General features: G+C 54.8%; 1 protein-coding gene across 13 annotated transcripts in view; it reads left to right on the plus strand.

Annotated features, from left to right (window-relative positions):
* LOC125691098 (ranBP-type and C3HC4-type zinc finger-containing protein 1-like) overlaps positions 1-18,403 on the plus strand; it is a 40,200-nt gene extending 21,797 nt beyond the window's left edge. Inside the window, exons 6-8 of one of the 13 annotated variants that reach the window (XM_048940054.1) lie at positions 6,265-13,112; positions 13,227-15,831; positions 16,724-18,403. In XM_048940054.1, the coding sequence (XP_048796011.1) occupies positions 6,265-6,579 (315 nt within the window). In that variant the 3' untranslated portion in view covers positions 6,580-13,112; positions 13,227-15,831; positions 16,724-18,403. Of the gene's footprint in view, positions 1-6,264; positions 13,113-13,226 lie in introns of those variants that run through there. The other 12 variants (XM_048940051.1, XM_048940055.1, XM_048940056.1 and 9 more) reach the window with 12 other exon arrangements.
* Positions 18,404-21,214: the final 2,811 nt, after the last annotated feature.

Below are 21,214 nucleotides of genomic sequence, written 5' to 3' on the forward strand. Positions count from 1 at the left end.
GCTGGGATGCTGTGAGGCTGTGAGGCTGTGATGCTGTGATGCTGTGATGCTGTGATGCTGGGATGCTGTGAGGCTGTGAGGCTGTGATGCTGTGATGCTGTGAGGCTGTGAGGCTGTGAGGCTGTGAGGCTGTGATGCTGTGATGCTGGGATGCTGTGATGCTGTGAGGCTGTGAGGCTGTGAGGCTGTGATGCTGTGATGCTGTGATGCTGTGAGGCTGTGAGGCTGTGATGCTGTGATGCTGGGATGCTGTGAGGCTGTGAGGCTGTGAGGCTGTGATGCTGTGATGCTGTGATGCTGTGAGGCTGTGAGGCTGTGAGGCTGTGATGCTGTGATGCTGGGATGCTGTGAGGCTGTGATGCTGGGATGCTGGGATGCTGTGATGCTGTGATGCTGTGAGGCTGTGAGGCTGTGATGCTGTGATGCTGTGATGCTGTGAGGCTGTGAGGCTGTGAGGCTGTGATGCTGTGATGCTGGGATGCTGGGATGCTGGGATGCTGTGATGCTGTGATGCTGTGATGCTGTGATGCTGTGAGGCTGTGAGGCTGTGATGCTGTGATGCTGTTGATGCTGTGATGCTGGGATGCTGTGATGCTGGGATGCTGTGATGCTGTGATGCTGTGATGCTGTGATGCTGTGATGCTGTGATGCTGGGATGCTGTGATGCTGGGATGCTGTGATGCTGTGATGCTGTGATGCTGTGATGCTGTGATGCTGTGATGCTGTGATGCTGTGATGCTGTGATGCTGTTGATGCTGTGATGCTGTGATGCTGTGATGCTGTGATGCTGTTGATGCTGTGATGCTGTGATGCTGTGAGGCTGTGAGGCTGTGAGGCTGTGAGGCTGTGAGGCTGTGAGGCTGTGAGGCTGTGATGCTTTGAGGTTGTTGGCCCTGTGTGTGTCAGAAGGGTTGGAGCTCTGTGATCCTTGAGGTGCCTTCCAACCCAAGCCATGCTGTGATGCTGTGATGCTGTGATGCTGTGATGCTGTGATGCTGTGATGCTGTGATGCTGTGATTCTGTGAGGTTGGTGGTGCTGTGTGTGTCAGAAGGGTTGGAGCTCCATGATCCTTGATGTCCCTTCCAACCCAAGCCATGCTGTGATGCTGTGATGCTGTGATGCTGTGATACTGTGATGCTGTGGTGCTGTGATGCTGTGGTGCTGTGATGCTGTGAGGTTGGTGGCCCTGCATGTCAGAAGGGTCGGAGCTCCGTGATCCTTGATGTCCCTTCCAACCTGGGCCATGCTGTGATGCTGTGATGCTGTGATGCTGTGAGGTTGTTGGCCCTGTGTGTGTGTGAAGGGTTGGAGCTCCGTGATCCTTGAGGTCCCTTCCAATGTGGGCCATGCTGTGATGCTGTGATGCTGTGATGCTGTGATGCCGTGGTGCTGTGAGGTTGTTGGCCCTGTGTGTGTCAGAAGGGTCGGAGCTCCGTGATCCTTGGGGTCCCTTCCAACCCGGGCCATGCTGTGATGCTGTGATGCTGTGAGGTTGTTGGCCCTGTGTGTGTCAGAAGGGTCGGAGCTCCGTGATCCTTGATGTCCCTTCCAACCTGGGCCATGCTGTGATGCTGTGATGCTGTGATGCTGTGATGCTGTGATGTTGGTGGCCCTGTGTGTGTCAGAAGGGTTGGAGCTCCGTGATCCTTGGGGTCCTTTCCAACCTGGGCCGTGTTGTGATGCTGTGATGCTGTGATGCTGTGATGCTGAGATGCTGAGATGCTGTGATGCTGAGATGCTGAGATGCTGTGATGCTGTGAGGTTGTTGGCCCTGTGTGTGTCAGAAGGGTCAGAGCTCCGTGATCCTTGGGGTCCTTTCCAACCTGGGCCGTGTTGTGATGCTGTGATGCTGTGATGCTGTGATGCTGTGATGCTGTGATGCTGTGATGCTGTGATGCTGTGATGCTGTGGTGCTGTGAGACTGTGATGCTGTGATGCTGTGATGCTGTGATGCTGTGATGCTGTGATGCTGTGATGCTGTGATGCTGTGAGGTTGGTGGCCCTGTGTGTGTCAGAAGGGTCGGAGCTCCGTGATCCTTGGAGTCCCTTCCAACCTGGGCCATGCTGTGATGCTGTGATGCTGTGAGGCTGTGAGGCTGTGAGGCTGTGAGGCTGTGATGCTGTGAGGCTGTGATGCTGTGATGCTGTGAGGTTGGTGGCCCTGCGTGTGTCAGAAGGGTCGGAGCTCTGTGATCCTTGAGGTCCCTTCTAATGTGGGCCATGCTGTGATGCTGTGATGCTGTGATGCTGTTGATGCTGTGATGCTGCGATGCTGTGATGCTGCGATGCTGTGAGGCTGTGATGCTGTGATGCTGTGATGCTGTGATGCTGTGATGCTGTGATGCTGTGATGCTGTGATGCTGTGAGGTTGGTGGCCCTGTGTGTGTCAGAAGGGTTGGAGCTCCGTGATCCTTGGGGTCCTTTCCAACCTGGGCCGTGTTGTGATGCTGTGATGCTGTGATGCTGTGATGCTGAGATGCTGAGATGCTGTGATGCTGAGATGCTGAGATGCTGTGATGCTGTGAGGTTGTTGGCCCTGTGTGTGTCAGAAGGGTCAGAGCTCCGTGATCCTTGGGGTCCTTTCCAACCTGGGCCGTGTTGTGATGCTGTGATGCTGTGATGCTGTGATGCTGTGATGCTGTGATGCTGTGATGCTGTGATGCTGTGATGCTGTGATGCTGTGATGCTGTGGTGCTGTGAGACTGTGATGCTGTGATGCTGTGATGCTGTGATGCTGTGATGCTGTGATGCTGTGATGCTGTGATGCTGTGAGGTTGGTGGCCCTGTGTGTGTCAGAAGGGTCGGAGCTCCGTGATCCTTGGAGTCCCTTCCAACCTGGGCCATGCTGTGATGCTGTGATGCTGTGAGGCTGTGAGGCTGTGAGGCTGTGAGGCTGTGATGCTGTGAGGCTGTGATGCTGTGATGCTGTGAGGTTGGTGGCCCTGCGTGTGTCAGAAGGGTCGGAGCTCTGTGATCCTTGGGGTCCTTTCCAACCTGGGCCGTGTTGTGATGCTGTGATGCTGTGATGCTGTGATGCTGAGATGCTGAGATGCTGTGATGCTGAGATGCTGAGATGCTGTGATGCTGTGAGGTTGTTGGCCCTGTGTGTGTCAGAAGGGTCAGAGCTCCGTGATCCTTGGGGTCCTTTCCAACCTGGGCCGTGTTGTGATGCTGTGATGCTGTGATGCTGTGATGCTGTGATGCTGTGATGCTGTGATGCTGTGATGCTGTGATGCTGTGATGCTGTGAGGTTGGTGGCCCTGCGTGTGTCAGAAGGGTCGGAGCTCTGTGATCCTTGAGGTCCCTTCTAATGTGGGCCATGCTGTGATGCTGTGATGCTGTGATGCTGTTGATGCTGTGATGCTGCGATGCTGTGATGCTGCGATGCTGTGAGGCTGTGATGCTGTGATGCTGTGATGCTGTGATGCTGTGATGCTGTGATGCTGTGATGCTGTGATGCTGTGAGGTTGGTGGCCCTGTGTGTGTCAGAAGGGTTGGAGCTCCGTGATCCTTGAGGTCCCTTCCAACCCAGGCCATGCTGTGATGCTGTGAGGCTGTGAGGCTGTGAGGCTGTGAGGTTGTTGGCCCTGTCTGTGTCAGAAGGGTCGGAGCTCTGTGATCCTTGGGGTCCCTTCCAACCTGGGCCATGCTGTGATGCTGTGATGCTGTGATGCTGTGATGCTGTGATGTTGGTGGCCCTGTGTGTGTCAGAAGGGTTGGAGCTCCGTGATCCTTGGGGTCCTTTCCAACCTGGGCCGTGTTGTGATGCTGTGATGCTGTGATGCTGTGATGCTGAGATGCTGAGATGCTGTGATGCTGAGATGCTGAGATGCTGTGATGCTGTGAGGTTGTTGGCCCTGTGTGTGTCAGAAGGGTCAGAGCTCCGTGATCCTTGGGGTCCTTTCCAACCTGGGCCGTGTTGTGATGCTGTGATGCTGTGATGCTGTGATGCTGTGATGCTGTTGATGCTGTGATGCTGCGATGCTGTGATGCTGCGATGCTGTGAGGCTGTGATGCTGTGATGCTGTGATGCTGTGATGCTGTGATGCTGTGATGCTGTGATGCTGTGATGCTGTGAGGTTGGTGGCCCTGTGTGTGTCAGAAGGGTTGGAGCTCCGTGATCCTTGAGGTCCCTTCCAACCCAGGCCATGCTGTGATGCTGTGATGCTGTGAGGCTGTGAGGCTGTGAGGCTGTGAGGTTGTTGGCCCTGTCTGTGTCAGAAGGGTCGGAGCTCTGTGATCCTTGGGGTCCCTTCCAACCTGGGCCATGCTGTGATGCTGTGATGCTGTGATGCTGGGATGCTGTGATGCTGGGATGCTGTGATGCTGGGATGCTGTGAGGCTGTGAGGCTGTGATGCTGTGATGCTGTGATGCTGTGATGCTGTGAGGCTGTGATGCTGTGATGCTGTGATGCTGTGATGCTGTGAGGCTGTGATGCTGTGATGCTGTGATGCTGTGATGCTGTGAGGTTGGTGGCCCTGTGTGTGTCAGAAGGGTTGGAGCTCCGTGATCCTTGAGGTCCCTTCCAACCTGGGCCATGCTGTGATGCTGTGATGCTGTGATGCTGTGATGCTGTGATGCTGTGATGCTGGGATGCTGTGATGCTGTGAGGCTGTGATGCTGTGATGCTGTGATGCTGTGAGGCTGTGATGCTGTGATGCTGGTGGCCCTGCATGTCAGAAGGGTTGTGACAGATACCTGCTCAAGACGCCTGGAACAGACGGGCTTAAGGCTCTGGTGGCGCTAGAAGCAAAGTTTATTGTTGTTACAGGGCTTTTATATCTTTTAATACTTAAATCAGATAACATTCACGCAGCTGTCAGCAATACATCATTCCTTAATTAACTCTTTTGTGGGTTATGATCAAAAGGCCTTCTATTCACAGAACACGTTCTGCTCTTGGTCACGGAACGAAGAAGCTGTAACTTATGCTTGCCAGTTTCACATGGCAGTCCTTCCCTTTCAGGAGGGGCCTCATGTTCCCTGTTTGACCCTTTCAGGGCAGCCAGGTCTGTTTTGCTTAACAGTCTTCCTCAGGGTTGGAGCTCCGTGATCCTTGGGGTTCCTTCCAACCTGGGCCATGCTGTGATGCTGTGATGCTGTGATGCTGTGATGCTGTGATGCTGTGATGCTGTGAGGTTGTTGGCCCTGTGTGTGTCAGAAGGGTTGGAGCTTCATGATCCTTGATGTCCCTTCCAACCTGGGCCATGCTGTGATGCTGTGATGCTGTGATGCTGTGATGCTGTGATGCTGTGATGCTGTGATGCTGTGATGCTGTGATGCTGTGATGCTGTGAGGTTGGTGGCCCTGTGTGTGTCAGAAGGGTTGGAGCTCCGTGATCCTTGAGGTCCCTTCTAATGTGGGCCATGCTGTGAGGCTGTGAGGCTGTGAGGCTGTGATGCTGTGATGCTGTGATGCTGTGATGCTGTGATGCTGTGAGGTTGTTGGTGCTGTGTGTGTCAGAAGGGTTGGAGCTCCGTGATCCTTGATGTCCCTTCCAACCCAAGCCATGCTGTGATGCTGTGAGGCTGTGATGCTGTGATGCTGTGAGGCTGTGATGCTGTGAGGCTGTGATGCTGTGATGCTGTGATGCTGTGATGCTGTGATGCTGTGATGCTGTGTTGCTGTGATGCTGTGATGCTGTGATGCTGTGATGCTGTGATGCTGTGATGCTGTGATGCTGTGATGCTGTGTTGCTGTGATGCTGTGATGCTGTGATGCTGTGATGCTGTGATGCTGAGATGTTGGTGGCCCTGTGTGTGTCGGAAGGGTCGTAGCTCCATGATCCTTGAGGTCCCTTCCAACCCAGGCCATGCTGTGATGCTGTGATGCTGTGATGCTGTGATGCTGTGATGCTGTGATGCTGTGAGGTTGGTGGCCCTGCGTGTGTCAGAAGGGTTGGAGCTCTGTGATCCTTGATGTCCCTTCCAACCTGGGCCATGCTGTGATGCTGTGATGCTGTGTTGCTGTGATGCTGTGGTGCTGTGGTGCTGTGAGGTTGTTGATGCTGTGTGTGTCAGAAGGGTCGGAGCTCCGTGATCCTTGGGGTCTCTTCCAACCCAAGGCCAATCTGTGGTTCCTCCATTCTCCTCTCTGTCCGATCGCCCGCTCCTTCCCAAATGGGCGCTGTGTGCCGCCGTACCGACGATGCGCTCAGTGCCCTCATCCTGGATCATCGCCGGCTGTCCCTGCATCTCCCATCCGGCTCTGAGCCAAAATCTCTGCACCGCACCTCCCTATAACTGAGCTTCACCTCCCTCAGGTGTTCCAGGACTACGGCTTCCACCCGCTGGTGCAGAGGTGGATCATCGGGCAGTGCCTGTGCGTGGATGAGCGCACGGTGTGGTCCTACGGCGTCCGGCGCGACGGCGACGCTGCCTTCCTTTACCTGCTGTCGGCCAAAGGCGCCGAGCTGACGAGGCAGCGCTACGATGAGGAGCAGGCGGAGCTCCTGCTCGCCTCCATCGCTTCTGTAGGGGACGGAGCCCAGGAGAGGCGGAAATACGGCACGGTGCCCGGCACCGCGGGAAGGAAAGGTGCGATGGCGGCCAGCGTCGTTGGGTGGAACGGGTCCTGAGTGGGTGGTAATGGAGAGGAGGTGTGGGGTGGTGCAGGTGAAAGGGTCCTGAAAGGACGTAGAAGTGAGTGGTTGGGGTGGAAGGGGCTGGGGAGCTGGCGGAAGCATGGGACTACTGGGATGGAAGGGTCCTGGAAGGTCACAGAACCAGGGAATGGTTGGGATGGAAGGGTCCTGGAAGGTCAGAGAACCATGGAACTGTTGGGATGGAAGGGTCCTGAAAGGTCACAGAACGATGGAACTGTTGGGATGGAAGGGTCCTGAAAGGTCACAGAACCATGGGATGGTTGGGATGGAAGGGTCCTGAAAGGTCACAGAACCATGGAACTGTTGGGATGGAAGGGTCCTGAAAGGTCACAGAACCATGAAGAGGTTGAGATGGAAGGGTCCTGAAAGATTACAGAAACAAGGAGTGTTTGGGGTGGAAGGGTCCTGAAAGGTCACAGAACCATGGGACTATTGGGATTGAAAGGTCCTGAAAGATTACAGAATGATGGAACTGTTGGGATGGAAAGGTCCTGAAAGGTCAGTGAACCATGGGATGGTTGGGGTGGAAGGGTCCTGAAAGGTCACTGAACCATGAAATGGTTGGGATGGAAGGATCCTGAAATGTCAGAGAACCATGGAAGTGTTGGGATGGAAGGGTCCTGAAAGGTCAGAGAAATATGGAACTGTTGGGATGGAAGGGTCCTGAAAGGTCACAGAACGATGGAATGGTTGGGGTGGAAGGGTCCTGAAAGGTCACAGAACCATGGAATGGTTGGGATGGAAGGGTCCTGAAAGGTCAGAGAACCATGGAATGGTTGGGATGGAAGGGTCCTGAAAGGTCAGAGAACCATGGGATGGTTGGGATGGAAGGGTCCTGGAAGGTCAAAGAACGATGGAATGGTTGGGATGGAAGGGTCCTGAATGCTCACAGAACCATGGAACTGTTGGGATGGAAGGGTTCTGAAAGGCCACAGAACCATGGAATGGTTGGGATGGAAGGGTCCTGAAAGGTCATAGAACGATGGAATGGTTGGGATGGAAGGGTCCTGAAAGGTCACAGAACCATGGAAAGTTTGCGTTGGAAAAGTCCTGAAAGGTCACAGATCCATGGAACTGTTGGGATGGAAGGGTCCTGAAAGGTCACAGAACCACAGGTTGGTTGGAATGGAAGGGTCCTGAAAGGTCACAGAACCATGGAACGGTTGGGATGGAAGGGTCCTGAAAGGTCAGAGAACCATGGAATGGTTGGGATGGAAGGGTCCTGAAAGGTCCCAGAACCATGGGATGACTGTGGTATAAGGGTCCTGGAAGGTCACAGAACGATGGGACTGTTGGGATGGAAGGGTCCTGAAAGGTCACAGAACCGTTGAACTGTTGGGATGGAAAGGTCCTGAAAGGTCACAGAACCATGGGACTACTGGGATGGAAGGGTCCTGAAAGGTCAGAGAACCAAGGAACTGTTGGGATGGAAAGGTCCTTAAAGGCGAAAGAAGAAGTGAGTGGTTGGGCTGGAAGGGGCTGGGGAGGTGGCAGAACCATGGGATGGTGGGGTTGGAAGGGAATGGAAGCATGGAATGGTTGGAAGGGTCCTGGAAGGTCTCAGAACCATGGAATGGTTGGGATGGAAGGGTCCTGAAAGGTCACAGAACCATGGAAAGTTTGCGTTGGAAAAGTCCTGAAAGGTCACAGATCCATGGAACTGTTGGGATGGAAGGGTCCTGAAAGGTCACAGAACCACAGGTTGGTTGGAATGGAAGGGTCCTGAAAGGTCAGAGAACCATGGAACGGTTGGGATGGAAGGGTCCTGAAAGGTCACAGAACCGTGGAATGGTTGGGATGGACGGGTCCTGAAAGGTCACAGAACGATGGAATTGTTGGGATGGAAGGGTCCTGAAAGGTCAGAGAACCAGGGAATGGTTGGGATGGAAGGGTCCTGAAAGGTCACAGAACCATGGAATGGATGGGATGGAAGGGTCCTGAAAGGTCAGAGAACCATGGAATGGTTGGGATGGAAGGGTCCTGAAAGGTCACAGAACCATGGAATGGATTGGATGGAAGGGTCCTGAAAGGTCAGAGATCCATGGAACTGTTGGGATGGAAGGGTCCTGAAAGGTCAGAGAACCATGGAAAGTTTGGGATGGAAGGGTCCTGAAAGGTCACAGAACGATGGAATGGCTGGGATGGAAAGGTCCTGAAAGGTCAGAGAACCATGGAATGGTTGGGGTGGAAGGGTCCTGAAAGGTCACAGAACCATGGAATGGTTGGGATGGAAGGGTCCTGAAAGGTCACAGAACCATGGAATGGTTGGGGTGGAAGGGTCCTGAAAGGTCACAGAACCATGGAATGGTTGGGCTGGAAGGGTCCTCAAAGGTCAGAGAACCATGGAATGGATTGGATGGAAGGGTCCTGAAAGGTCAGAGATCCATGGAACTGTTGGGATGGAAGGGTCCTGAAAGGTCAGAGAACCATGGAATGGTTGGGATGGAAGGGTCCTGAAAGGTCACAGAACCATGGAATGGTTGGGATGGAAGGGTCCTGAAAGGTCAGGGAACCATGGGATGGTTTGGTTGGAAGGGTCCTGAAAGGTCAGAGAACCATGGGATGGTTGGGTTGAAAGGGTCCTGAAAGGTCAGAGAACCATGGGATGGTTGGGTTGGAAGGGTCCTGAAAGGTCAGAGAACCATGGGATGGTTGGGTTGGAAGGGTCCTGAAAGGTCAGGGAACCATGGAATGGTTGGGATGGAAGGGTCCTGAAAGGTCAGAGAACCATGGAATGGTTGGGGTGGAAGGGTCCTGAAAGGTCATAGAAGCATGGAGAGGTTGGGATGCAAAGGTCCTGAAAGGTCACAGAACCAAGGAATGTTTGGGGTAGAAGGGTCCTGAAAGATCAGAGAATGATGGAATGGCTGGGATGGAAGGGTCCTGAAAGGTCAGAGAACCATGGGATGGTTGGGATGGAAGGGTCCTGAAAGGTCAGAGAACCATGGAATGGTTGGGATGGAAGGGTCCTGAAAGGTCAGAGAACCATGGAATGGTTGGGGGGGAAGGGTCCTGAAAGGTCAGAGAACCATGGAACTGCTGGGGTTGAAGGGTCCTGAAAGGTCACAGAACCATGGAACTGCTGGGGTGGAAGGGTCGTGAAAGGTCACAGAACCATGGAATGGTTGTGATGGAAGGGTCCTGAAAGGTCACAGAACCATGGGATGGTTGGGATGGAAGGGTCCTGAAAGGCCACAGAACCATGGAATGGTTGGGATGGAAGGGTCCTGAAAGGTCACAGAACCATGGAATGGTTGGGGTGGAAGGGTCCTGAAAGGTCAGAGAACCATGGAATGGTTGGGATGGAAGGGTCCTGAAAGGTCATAGAACCATGGAATGGTTGGGATGGAAGGGTCCTGAAAGGTCACAGAACCATGGGTTGGTTGGAATGGAAGGGTCCTGAAAGGTCAGAGAACCATGGAATGGTTGGGATGGAAGGGTCCTGAAAGGTCAGAGAACCATGGAATGGTTGGGATGGAAGGGTCCTGAAAGGTCACAGAACCATGGAAGTGTTGGGATGGAAGGGTCCTGAAAGGTCAGAGAACCATTGGACTACTGGGATCTAAGGGTCCTGAAAGGTCAGAGAACCATGGGACGGTTGGGATGGAAGGGTCCTGAAAGGTCAGAGAACCATGGGATGGTTGGGATGGAAGGGTCCTGAAAGATCAGAGAACCATGGAACTGTTGGGATGGAAGGGTTCTGAAAGGCCACAGAACCATGGAATGGTTGGGATGGAAGGGTCCTGAAAGGTCATAGAACCATGGGATGGTTGGGATGGAAGGGTCCTGAAAGGCCACAGAACCATGGGATGGTTGGGATGGAAGGGTCCTGAAAGGTCACAGAACGATGGAATGGTTGGGGTGGAAGGGTCCTGAAAGGTCACAGAACGATGGAATGGTTGGGGTGGAAGGGTTCTGAAAGGCCACAGAACCATGGAATGGTTGGGATGGAAGGGTCCTGAAAGGTCATAGAACCATGGGATGGTTGGGATGGAAGGGTCCTGAAAGGCCACAGAACCATGGGATGGTTGGGATGGAAGGGTCCTGAAAGGTCACAGAACCATGGAAGTGTTGGGATGGAAGGGTCCTGAAAGGTCAGAGAACCATGGAATGGTTGAGGTGGAAGGGTCCTGAAAGGTCACAGAACCATGGAATGGTTGGGATGGAAGGGTCCTGAAAGGTCAGAGAACCATGGAATGGTTGGGATGGAAGAGTCCTGAACGGTCAGAGAACCATGGGACTACTGGGATGGAAAGGTCCTTAAAGGCGATAGAACAAGTGACTGGTTGGGTTGGAAGGGGCTGGGGAGGTGACAGAACCATGGGATGGTGTGGGTGGAAGGGAATGGAAGCATGGAATGGTTGGAAGGGTCCTGAAAGGTCAGAGAACCATGGAATGGTTGGGATGGAAGGGTCCTGAAAGGTCATAGAACCATGGGATGGTTGGGATGGAAGGGTCCTGAAAGGCCACAGAACCATGGGACGGTTGGGATGGAAGGGTCCTGAAAGGTCCCAGAACCATGGAATGGTTGGGATGGAAGGGTCCTGAAAGGTCACAGAACGATGGAATGGTTGGGATGGAAGAGTCCTGGAAGGTCACAGAACCATGGAATGGTTGGGATGGAAGGGTCCTGAAAGGTCAGAGAACCATGGAATGGTTGGGGGGGAAGGGTCCTGAAAGGTCACAGAACCATGGAACTGCTGGGGTGGAAGGGTCCTGAAAGGTCACAGAACCATGGGATGATTGGTTGGAAGGGTCCTGAAAGGTCACAGAACGATGGAATGGTTGAGATGGAAGGGTCCTGAAAGGTCAGAGAACCATGGAATGGTTGGGATGGAAGGGTCCTGAAAGGTCAGAGATCCATGGAACTGTTGGGATCGAAGGGTCCTGAAAGGTCACAGAACCATGGAACTGTTGGGATGGAAGGGTCCTGAAAGGTCACAGAACCATGGAATGGTAGGGATGGAAGGGTCCTGAAAGATCAGAGAACCATGGAACTATTGGTATGGGATGGAAGGGTCCTGAAAGGTCACAGAACCATGGAACTGTTGGGATGGAAGGGTCCTGAAAGTTCACAGAACCATGGAACTGTTGTGATGGAAGGGTCCTGAAAGGTCACAGAACGATGGAATAGCTGGGATGGAAGGGTCCTGGAAGGTCACAGAACCATGGAATGGTTGGGATGGAAGGGTCCTGAAAGGTCAGAGAACCATGGAACTGTTGGGATGGAAGGGTCCTGAAAGATTACAGAAACAAGGAGTGTTTGGGGTAGAAGGGTCCTGAAAGGTCAGAGAACCATGGAATGGTTGGGATGGACGGGTCCTGAAAGGTCAGAGAACCATGGAATGGCTGGAATGGAAGGGTCCTGAAAGGTCACTGAACCATGGGACTGTTGGGATGGAAGGGTCCTGAAAGGTCACAGAACGATGGAATGGTTGGGGTGGAAGGGTCCTGAAAGGTCAGAGAACCATGGAACTGTTGGGATGGAAGGGTCCTGAAAGGTCAGAGAACCATGAAGAGGTTGAGATGGAAGGGTCCTGAAAGATTTCAGAAACAAGGAGTGTTTGGGGTGGAAGGGTCCTGAAAGGTCACAGAACCATGGGTCTATTGGGATTGAAAGGTCCTGAAAGGTTACAGAATGATGGAACTGTTGGGATGGAAAGGTCCTGAAAGGTCAGTGAACCATGGGATGGTTGGGGTGGAAGGGTCCTGAAAGGTCACAGAGCCATGGAATGGATGGGATGGAAGGGTCCTGAAAGGTCACAGAATCATGGGATGGTTGGGGTGGAAGGGTCCTGAAAGGTCACAGAACCATGGAATGGTTGGGGTGGAAGGGTCCTGAAAGGTCACAGAACCATGGAACTGTTGGTATGGAGGGTCCTGAAAGGTCACAGAATCATGGGATGGTTGGGGTGGAAGGGTCCTGAAAGGTCACAGAACCATGGAATGGTTGGGATGGAAGGGTCCTGTAAGGTCACAGAACCATGGAACTGTTGGGGTAGAAGGGTCCTGAAAGGTCACAGAAGCATGGAATGGTTGGGTTGGAAGGGTCTTGAAAGACCATTGAAAATTGAGTGGTTGAAATGGAAGGGTCCTGAAAGCTCACAGATCCATGGAACTGTTGGGATGGAAGGGTCCTGAAAGGTCACAGAACCATGGAATGGTTGGGATGGAAGGGTCCTGAAAGGTCACAGAGCCATGGGATGCTTGGTTGGAAGGGTCCTGCAAGGTCACAGAAGCACAGGCGCTCCAGCAGGGCTGCGTTGTGCCATCGCACGCCGTTCTCCTCTTGCCGACCCCCTGCGCCGTGGGCGGACGGCGCTGCTCTGATCTCAGCCCACCTCATCCGCGCTCCATCGCGGCGCCGTGACGCCGTCGTTTGTCCCGCAGCCAACAGGCCGGCGGACGTCGGTGCCATCAGCCACCACCTGGACACCATGCAGATCGGTGACATCTTCAGCCACCAGACGGCGCCCGCCGCCACCTCTCTGCCCTCCCCGGTGCCGGTAGGTGCCCCCACGGCGCCCCCACGTCCCCCTCATCCCTGGGTTCATTCCGGTGATGCGGCCCCTCTGCACGTCTCCCTTCCCCGATCCTCCATCCGTCTCTGTGCACCGCAGGCCGGTTGGTCGTGTCCCAAATGCACCTTCATCAACAAACCCACGAGGCCGGGCTGTGAGATGTGCAGCACCGACCGACCGAGCGACTACGTGATCCCAGGAGGCTACGAACCGGATGAGATGGAGCTGTGGAGGATGCAGCAGGAGCAGGAGGGGATGCTGCAGTACCAGCAGGTAACAGCTGGAGCCAGGGAGGAATCAGCGTAGGGGGGTCGGGGGGGAGCAGGTCCTGAAGTGTGCTGGAAAGGGGCTGGGAATGGTGGAGATGTGTGGTGGGTTGGGTTGGAAAGGTCCTTGAAGGTCATGGAGCCATGGGATGGTTGGGTTGGAAAGGTCCTTGAAGATCATGGAGCCGTGGCATGGTTGGGTTGGAAAGGTCCTTGAAGGTCATGGAGCCATGAGATGGTTGGGTTGGAAAGGTCCTTGAAGATCATAGAGCTGTGGGATGGACTTTATAGATCAAGGAGCCATGGAATGGTTGGGTTGGAAGAGTCTTCTAAGGTCATGGAGCCATGGGATGGTTGGGTTGGAAGGGTCCTCAAAGGTCACGGAGCCATGGGATGGTTGTGTTGGAAAGGTCCTCGAAGGTCATGAAGCCATGAGATGGTTGGGTTGGAAAGGTCCTCGAAGGTCATGGAGCCATGGGATGGTTGGGTTGGAAAGGTCCTTGAAGGTCTTGGAGCCATGGGATGGTTGGGTTGGAAAGGTCCTTGAAGGTGGTAGAGCCATGAGGTGGTTTGGTTGGAAAGGTCCTTGAAGGTCTTGGAGCTGTGGGATGGTTTGTTTGGAAAGGTCCTCGAAGGTCATGGAGACCTGGAGTGGTTGGGTTGGAAAGGTCCTGGAAGGTCTTGGAGGCATTGGATGGTTGGGTTGGAAAGGTCCTTGAAGGTCATGGAGCCATGGGATGGTTGTGTTGGAAAGGTCCTCGAAGGTGGTAGAGCCAGGGGATGGTTGGGTTGGAAGGGTCCTTGAAGTTCTTGGAGCCATGGGATGGTTGGGTTGGAAGGGTCCTTGAACATCATAGAGCTGTGGGATGGACCTTATAGATCAAGGAGCCATTGAATGGTTGTGTTGGAAGGGTCCTGAAAGATCACAGAGCCATGAGATGGACCTTATAGGTCATTGAATAATGGGATGGTTGGGTTGGAAAGGTCCTGAAAGATCATAGAGCCGTGGGATGGACCTTATTGGTCATAGAGTAATGGGGTGGTTGGGTTGGAAGGGTCCTTGAAGGTCATAGAGCTGTGGGATGGACCTTATAGATTACGGAACTGTGGAATGGTTGCGTTGGAAGGGTCCTGAAAGATCACAGAGCCGTGGGATGGACCTTATAGATCATAGAATTATGGGGTGGTTGGGTTGGAAGGGTCCTTGAAGGTCATAGGGCCATGGGATGGACCTTATAGATCATAGAATAATGGGGTGGTTGGTTTGGAAGGGTCCTTGAAGGTCATAGAGCCGTGGGATGGACCTTATAGATCATAGGCTGATGGGATGGTTGGCTTGGAAGTGTTCTTATAGGTCATGGAGACATGGGAAGGTCCTTGTAGATCACGGAGCCATGGAATGGTTGTGTTGGAAGGGTCCTGAAAGATCACAGAGCCGTGGGATGGACCTTATAGATCATAGGCTGATGGGATGGTTGGGTTGGAAAGGTCCTTGAAGGTCATAGGGCCATGGGATGGACGTTATAGGTCATAGAATGATGGGATGGTTGGGATGGAAGGGTCCTGAAAGATCATAGAGCCATGGGATGGACCTTATAGATGATAGGCTGATGGGATGGTTGGGTTGGAAGGGTCCTTGAAGGCCACAGAGACGTTGGGTGGACCTTATAGATGATAGGCTGATGGGATGGTTGGGTTGGAAGGGTCCTTGAAGGTCATGGAGCCATGGGATGGTTGGGTTGGAAAGGTCCTTGAAGATCATGGAGCCGTGGGATGGTTGGGTTGGAAGGGTCCTTGAAGGTCATAGGGCCATGGGATGGACCTTATAGATCATAGGCTGATGGGATGGTTGGCTTGGAAGTGTTCTTATAGGTCATGGAGGCATGGGAAGGTCCTTGTAGATCACGGAGCCATGGAATGGTTGTGTTGGAAGGGTCCTGAAAGATCACAGAGCCGTGGGATGGACCTTATAGATCATAGAATGATGGGATGGTTGGGTTGGAAAGGTCCTTGAAGGTCATAGGGCCATGGGATGGACGTTATAGGTCATAGAATGATGGGATGGTTGGGATGGAAGGGTCCTTGAAGACCACAGAGCTGTGTGATGGACCTTATAGATCACGGAGCCATGGAATGGTTGCACTGGAAGGGTCCTGAAAGATCACAGAGCCATGAGATGTACCTTATAGGTCATTGAATAATGGGATGGTTGGGTTGGAAAGGTCCTTAAAGGTCATAGGGTCATGGGATGGACCTTATAGATCATAGAATGATGGGATGATTGGGTTGGAAGGGTCCTTGAAGGTCACCCGGCCATGGGATGGACCTTATAGGTCATTGAATAATGGGATGGTTGGGTTGGAAAGGTCCTGAAAGATCATAGAGCCATGGGATGGACCTTATAGATGATAGGCTGATGGGATGGTTGGGTTGGAAAGGTCCTTGAAGGTCATGGAGCCATGAGATGGTTGGGTTGGAAAGGTCCTTGAAGGTGGTAGAGGAATTGCATGGTTTCGTTGGAAAGGTCCTTGAAGGTGGTGGAGCCATGGGATGTTTGGGTTGGAAAGGTCCTTGAAGATCACAGAGCCATGGGATGGTTGCATTGGAATGGTCCTTGAAGGTCATAGGGCCGTGGCATGGACCTTATAGATCATAGGCTGATGGGATGGTTGGCTTGGAAGGGTCCTTGAAGGTCACCCGGCCATGGGATGGACCTTATAGGTCATAGCATAATGGGATGGTTGGGTTGGAAGTGTTCTTATAGGTCATGGAGACTTGGGAAGGTCCTTGTAGATCACGGAGCCATGGAATGGTTGTGTTGGAAGGGTCCTGAAAGACCACAGAGCCGTGGGATGGACCTTATAGGTCATAGAATATTGGGATGGTTGGGTTGGAAGGGTCCTTGAAGACCACAGAGCCATGGGATGGACCTTATAGATCGTAGGCTGATGGGATGGTTGGGTTGGAAGGGTCCTGAAAGATCACAGAGCCGTGGGGTGGACATTATAGGTCATAAAATAATGGGATGGTTGGGTTGGAAAGGTCCTGAAAGATCATAGAGCCGTGGGATGGACCTTATAGATCATAGAATGATGGGATGATTGGGTTGGAAGGGTCCTTGAAGGTCACCCGGCCATGGGATGGACCTTATAGGTCATTGAATAATGGGATGGTTGGGTTGGAAAGGTCCTGAAAGATCACAGAGCCATGGGATGGACCTTATAGATCATAGAATTTTGGGATGGTTGGATTGGAAGAGTCCTGAAAGATCATAGAGCCATGGGATGGACCTTATAGGTCATTGAATAATGGGATGGTTGGGTTGGAAAGGTCCTGAAAGATCATAGAGCCATGGGATGGACCTTATAGATGATAGGCTGATGGGATGGTTGGGTTGGAAGGGTCCTTGAAGGCCACAGAGACGTTGGGTGGACCTTATAGATCATAGGCTGATGGGATGATTGGGTTGGAAGGGTCCTTGAAGGTCATGGAGCCATGGGATGGTTGGGTTGGTAAGGTCCTCAAAGTTCATGGAGCCATGGGATGGTTGGGTTGGAAAGGTCCTTGAAGGTCATGGAGAAATGGGATGGTTGGGTTGGAAAGGTCCTTGAAGATCATGGAGCCATGGGATGGTTGGGTTGGAAAGGTCCTCGAAGGTCATGGAGCCATGGGATGGTTGGGATGGAAAGGTCCTCAAAGGTCATGGAGCCATGGGATGGTTGGGATGGAAAGGTCCTTGAAGATCATGGAGCCATGGGATGATTGGGTTGGAAAGGTCCTTGAAGGTCATAGAGCCGTGGGATGGACCTTATAGGTCACAGAATATTGGGATGGTTGGGTTGGAAGGGTCCTGAAAGATCACAGAGCTGTGGCATGGACCTTATAGATCATAGGCTGATGGGATGGTTGCGTTGGAAGGGTCCTTGAAGGTCATGGAGCCATGGGATGGTTGGGTTGGAAAGGTCCTTGAAGGTGGTAGAGGAATTGCATGGTTTGGTTGGAAAGGTCCTTGAAGGTGGTGGAGCCATGGGATGGTTGGGTTGAAAGGGTCCTGAAAGATCACAGAGCCATGGGATGGTTGCGTTGGAAGGGTCCTTAAAGATCATAGAGAATGACTGTGTTGGTCCTGGTCCTTGAAGATCGTAGAGCCGAGGCAGGGTTGGATTGGAAAGGTCCTTGCAGATGACAGGATCACAGAATGGTCCTTCAAGATCACAGAACCCCAGAATGGTTGTGTGGGAAGGGATCTCCCCACCGCAGCCCTACTGTGGGGCACCCACAGCTCTGGGCACAGCGCCGGGGCCGCACCGCCTCTGGGTGAAGGATTGCCCCACATCCGAACCCGGCCTCCCCCCTGTTGGGTTCCCACCGTTCCCCCGGCTCCGTTCCGCTCAGTCGCTCTCCTTCCCATCCCCAGCTCCATTCCGAATTGCCCCGCATCCTTCCCTCCCCACTCCAACCCCCAGCTCTCATCCTGGCCCCATAGCACAAAGAAGCCTTCACCCAACCCGGTGCATCAGAGGGGCTCCAGCAGCCCCCACCGCTCCCCACTCCGACCCCCAGCTCTCATCCTGGCCCCATAGCACCAAGAAGCCTTCACCCAACCCGGTGCATCAGAGGGGCTCCAGCAGCCCCCACCCTTCCCTCCCCACTCCGACCCCCATCTCTCATCCTGGCCCCGTAGCACAAAGAAGCCTTCACCCAACCCGGTGCATCAGAGGGGGCTCCAGCAGCCCCCACCGCTCCCCACTCCGACCCCCATCTCTCATCCTGGCCCCATAGCACAAAGAAGCCGGCACCCAACCCGGTGCATCAGAGGGGGCTCCGGCAGCCCCCACCCTTCCCTCCCCACTCCGACCCCCATCTCTCATCCTGGCCCCATAGCACAAAGAGGCCAGCACCCAACCCGGTGCATCAGAGGGGGCTCCGGCAGCCCCCACCGCTCCCCACTCCGACCCCCAGCTCTCATCCTGGCCCCATAGCACCAAGAAACCTTCACCCAACCCGGTGCATCAGAGGGGCTCCGGCAGCCCCCACCGCTCCCCACTCCGACCCCCATCTCTCATCCTGGCCCCATAGCACAAAGAAGCCTTCACCCAACCCGGCGCATCAGTGGGGCTCCAGCAGCCCCCACCGCTCCCCACTCCGACCCCCAGCTCTCATCCTGGCCCCATAGCACAAAGAAGCCTTCACCCAACCCGGTGCATCAGAGGGGCTCCGGCAGCCCCCACCGCTCCCCACTCCGACCCCCATCTCTCATCCTGGCCCCATAGCACAAAGAAGCCTTCACCCAACCCGGTGCATCAGAGGGGCTCCGGCAGCCCCCACCCTTCCCTCCCCACTCCGACCCCCAGCTCATCCTGGCCCCATAGCACAAAGAAGCCTTCACCCAACCCGCTGCATCAGAGGGGCTCCGGCAGCCCCCACCCCTCCCTCCCCACTCCGACCCCCAGCTCTCATCCTGGCCCCATAGCATAAAGAAGCCGGCACCCAACCCGGTGCATCAGAGGGGGCTCCAGCAGCCCCCACCGCTCCCCACTCCGACCCCCAGCTCTCATCCTGGCCCCATAGCACAAAGAAGCCGGCACCCAACCCGGTGCATCAGAGGGGGCTCCAGCAGCCCCCACCACTCCCCACTCTGACCCCCAGCTCATCCTGGCCCCATAGCACAAAGAAACCTTCACCCAACCCGGTGCATCAGAGGGGCTCTGGCAGCCCCCACCCTTCCCTCCCCACTCCGACCCCCAGCTCTCATCCTGGCCCCATAGCACAAAGAAGCCGGCACCCAACCCGGTGCATCAGAGGGGGCTCCGGCAGCCCCCACCCTTCCCTCCCCACTCCGACCCCCAGCTCTCATCCTGGCCCCATAGCATAAAGAAGCCTTCACCCAACCCGGTGCATCAGAGGGGGCTCCGGCAGCCCCCACCCTTCCCTCCCCACTCCGACCCCCAGCTCATCCTGGCCCCATAGCACAAAGAAGCCTTCACCCAACCCGGTGCATCAGAGGGGCTCCGGCAGCCCCCACCGCTCCCCACTCCGACCCCCAGCTCTCATCCTGGCCCCATAGCACAAAGAAGCCTTCACCCAACCCGCTGCATCAGAGGGGGCTCCGGCAGCCCCCACCCTTCCCCACTCCGACCCCCAGCTCTCATCCTGGCCCCATAGCACCAAGAAGCCTTCACCCAACCCGGTGCATCAGAGGGGGCTCCGGCAGCCCCCACCCCTCCCCACTCCGACCCCCAGCTCTCATCCTGGCCCCATAGCACAAAGAAGCCTTCACCCAACCCGGTGCATCAGAGGGGGCTCCAGCAGCCCCCACCGCTCCCCACTCCAACCCCCAGCTCTCATCCTGGCCCCATAGCACAAAGAAGCCTTCACCCAACCCAGTGCATCAGAGGGGGCTCCGGCAGCCCCCACCCCATTTCTCCCCCACACCCAGAGCTCACCGATGCGCTGCCGCCTCCCCTGGTGCCGTCCTTTGGGTCCCGACCCGCGTCACCGTGGGCTGCCGTCGTCGCTCCTCTCGTGGGTAGGGACCGATGTCATTTAGCTGGAGCTGAGCAAGGCCTTTGACACGGTCCCCCACCACATCCTCATCTCCAAATTGGCTCCTCAACAAATCACTCAGAGCCTTATCAGCAAGCAAGCTTGGAGCCAAAGAAACAGACAAGGATCCTCACAGCCTGCACTCGTGCCAAAGCTTTTGGGGTCCCCTCTCCCCATCTGAGTCACAGCATCACAGAACTGTAAGGGTTGGAAGGGAGCTGCAGAGATCATCGTGTCCAACCCCCCTGCCAAAGCAGGTTCCCTACAGCAGGTAATGTCTTGCTAGGAGTCACTCGACATGGGGGGAGGCACGCTTGAGCAGAACAAACAATTAAAATGAAGATCTCAAGCACAGTGAGACCCGGTCTTCAAAAAAGGCAAGAAGGAAGAGCCAGGCAATGATAGGCCAGTCAGCATCACCTCTGTCCCTGGAAAGGTGATGGAACAGCTGTGCTGGATGCCATCTCCAGACAACTGGAAGAAGAGGAGGTTATCAGGAGTAATCAGCACGGGTTCACAAGGGGGAGGTCGTGCTTGACCAACCTGGTGGCCTTCTATGATGTTGTCTCTGGCTGGGTGGATGGGGGCAGAGCAGTGGATGTGGCCTACCTTGATTTCAGCAGGGCTTTTGATGCTGTCCCCCACGACATCCTTATAACAAAGCTGAGCAAGTGTGGGATGGATGAGTGGACAGTGAGGTGGGTTGAGAGCTGGCTGAGTGGCAGAGCACAGAGGGTCGTTGTTGGTGGTGCAGAGTCCGGTTGGAGGCCTGTGAGCAGTGATGTCCCCCAGGGGTCGGTGCTGGGTCCTTGTTCAACATCTTCATCAATGACCTTGATGAGGGGATGGCGGCCACCCTCAGCAAGTTTGTGATGATACCAAGTTGGGAGGATTGGCTGAAGGCCGTGCTGCCATTCAGCGAGAGCTGGACAGGATGAGAGCTGGGCAGGAAGAAACCAGATGGGGTTTGACAACAGCAAGTGTAGAGTCTTGCATCTGGGGAGGAATAACGGCGTGCAGCGGTACAGGATGGGGGATGAGCTGCTGGAGGGGAGCTCTGCGGAGAGGGAGCTGGGTGTCCTGGTGGACAACAGGTTGCCATGAGCCAGCAGTGTGCCCTTGTGGCCAAGAGGGCCAATGGCATCCTGGGGTGCATTGCACAGAGCGTGGCCAGCAGGTCGAGGGAGGCGATCCTCCCCCTCTGCTCTGCCCTGCTGAGGCCTCACCTGGAGCACGGCGTCCAGTTCTGGGCTGCCCAGCACAAAACAGACAGGG

The sequence above is a fragment of the Lagopus muta genome, chromosome 3 (assembly GCF_023343835.1).
Source record: "Lagopus muta isolate bLagMut1 chromosome 3, bLagMut1 primary, whole genome shotgun sequence".
Classification (NCBI taxonomy): Eukaryota; Metazoa; Chordata; class Aves; order Galliformes; family Phasianidae; genus Lagopus; species Lagopus muta.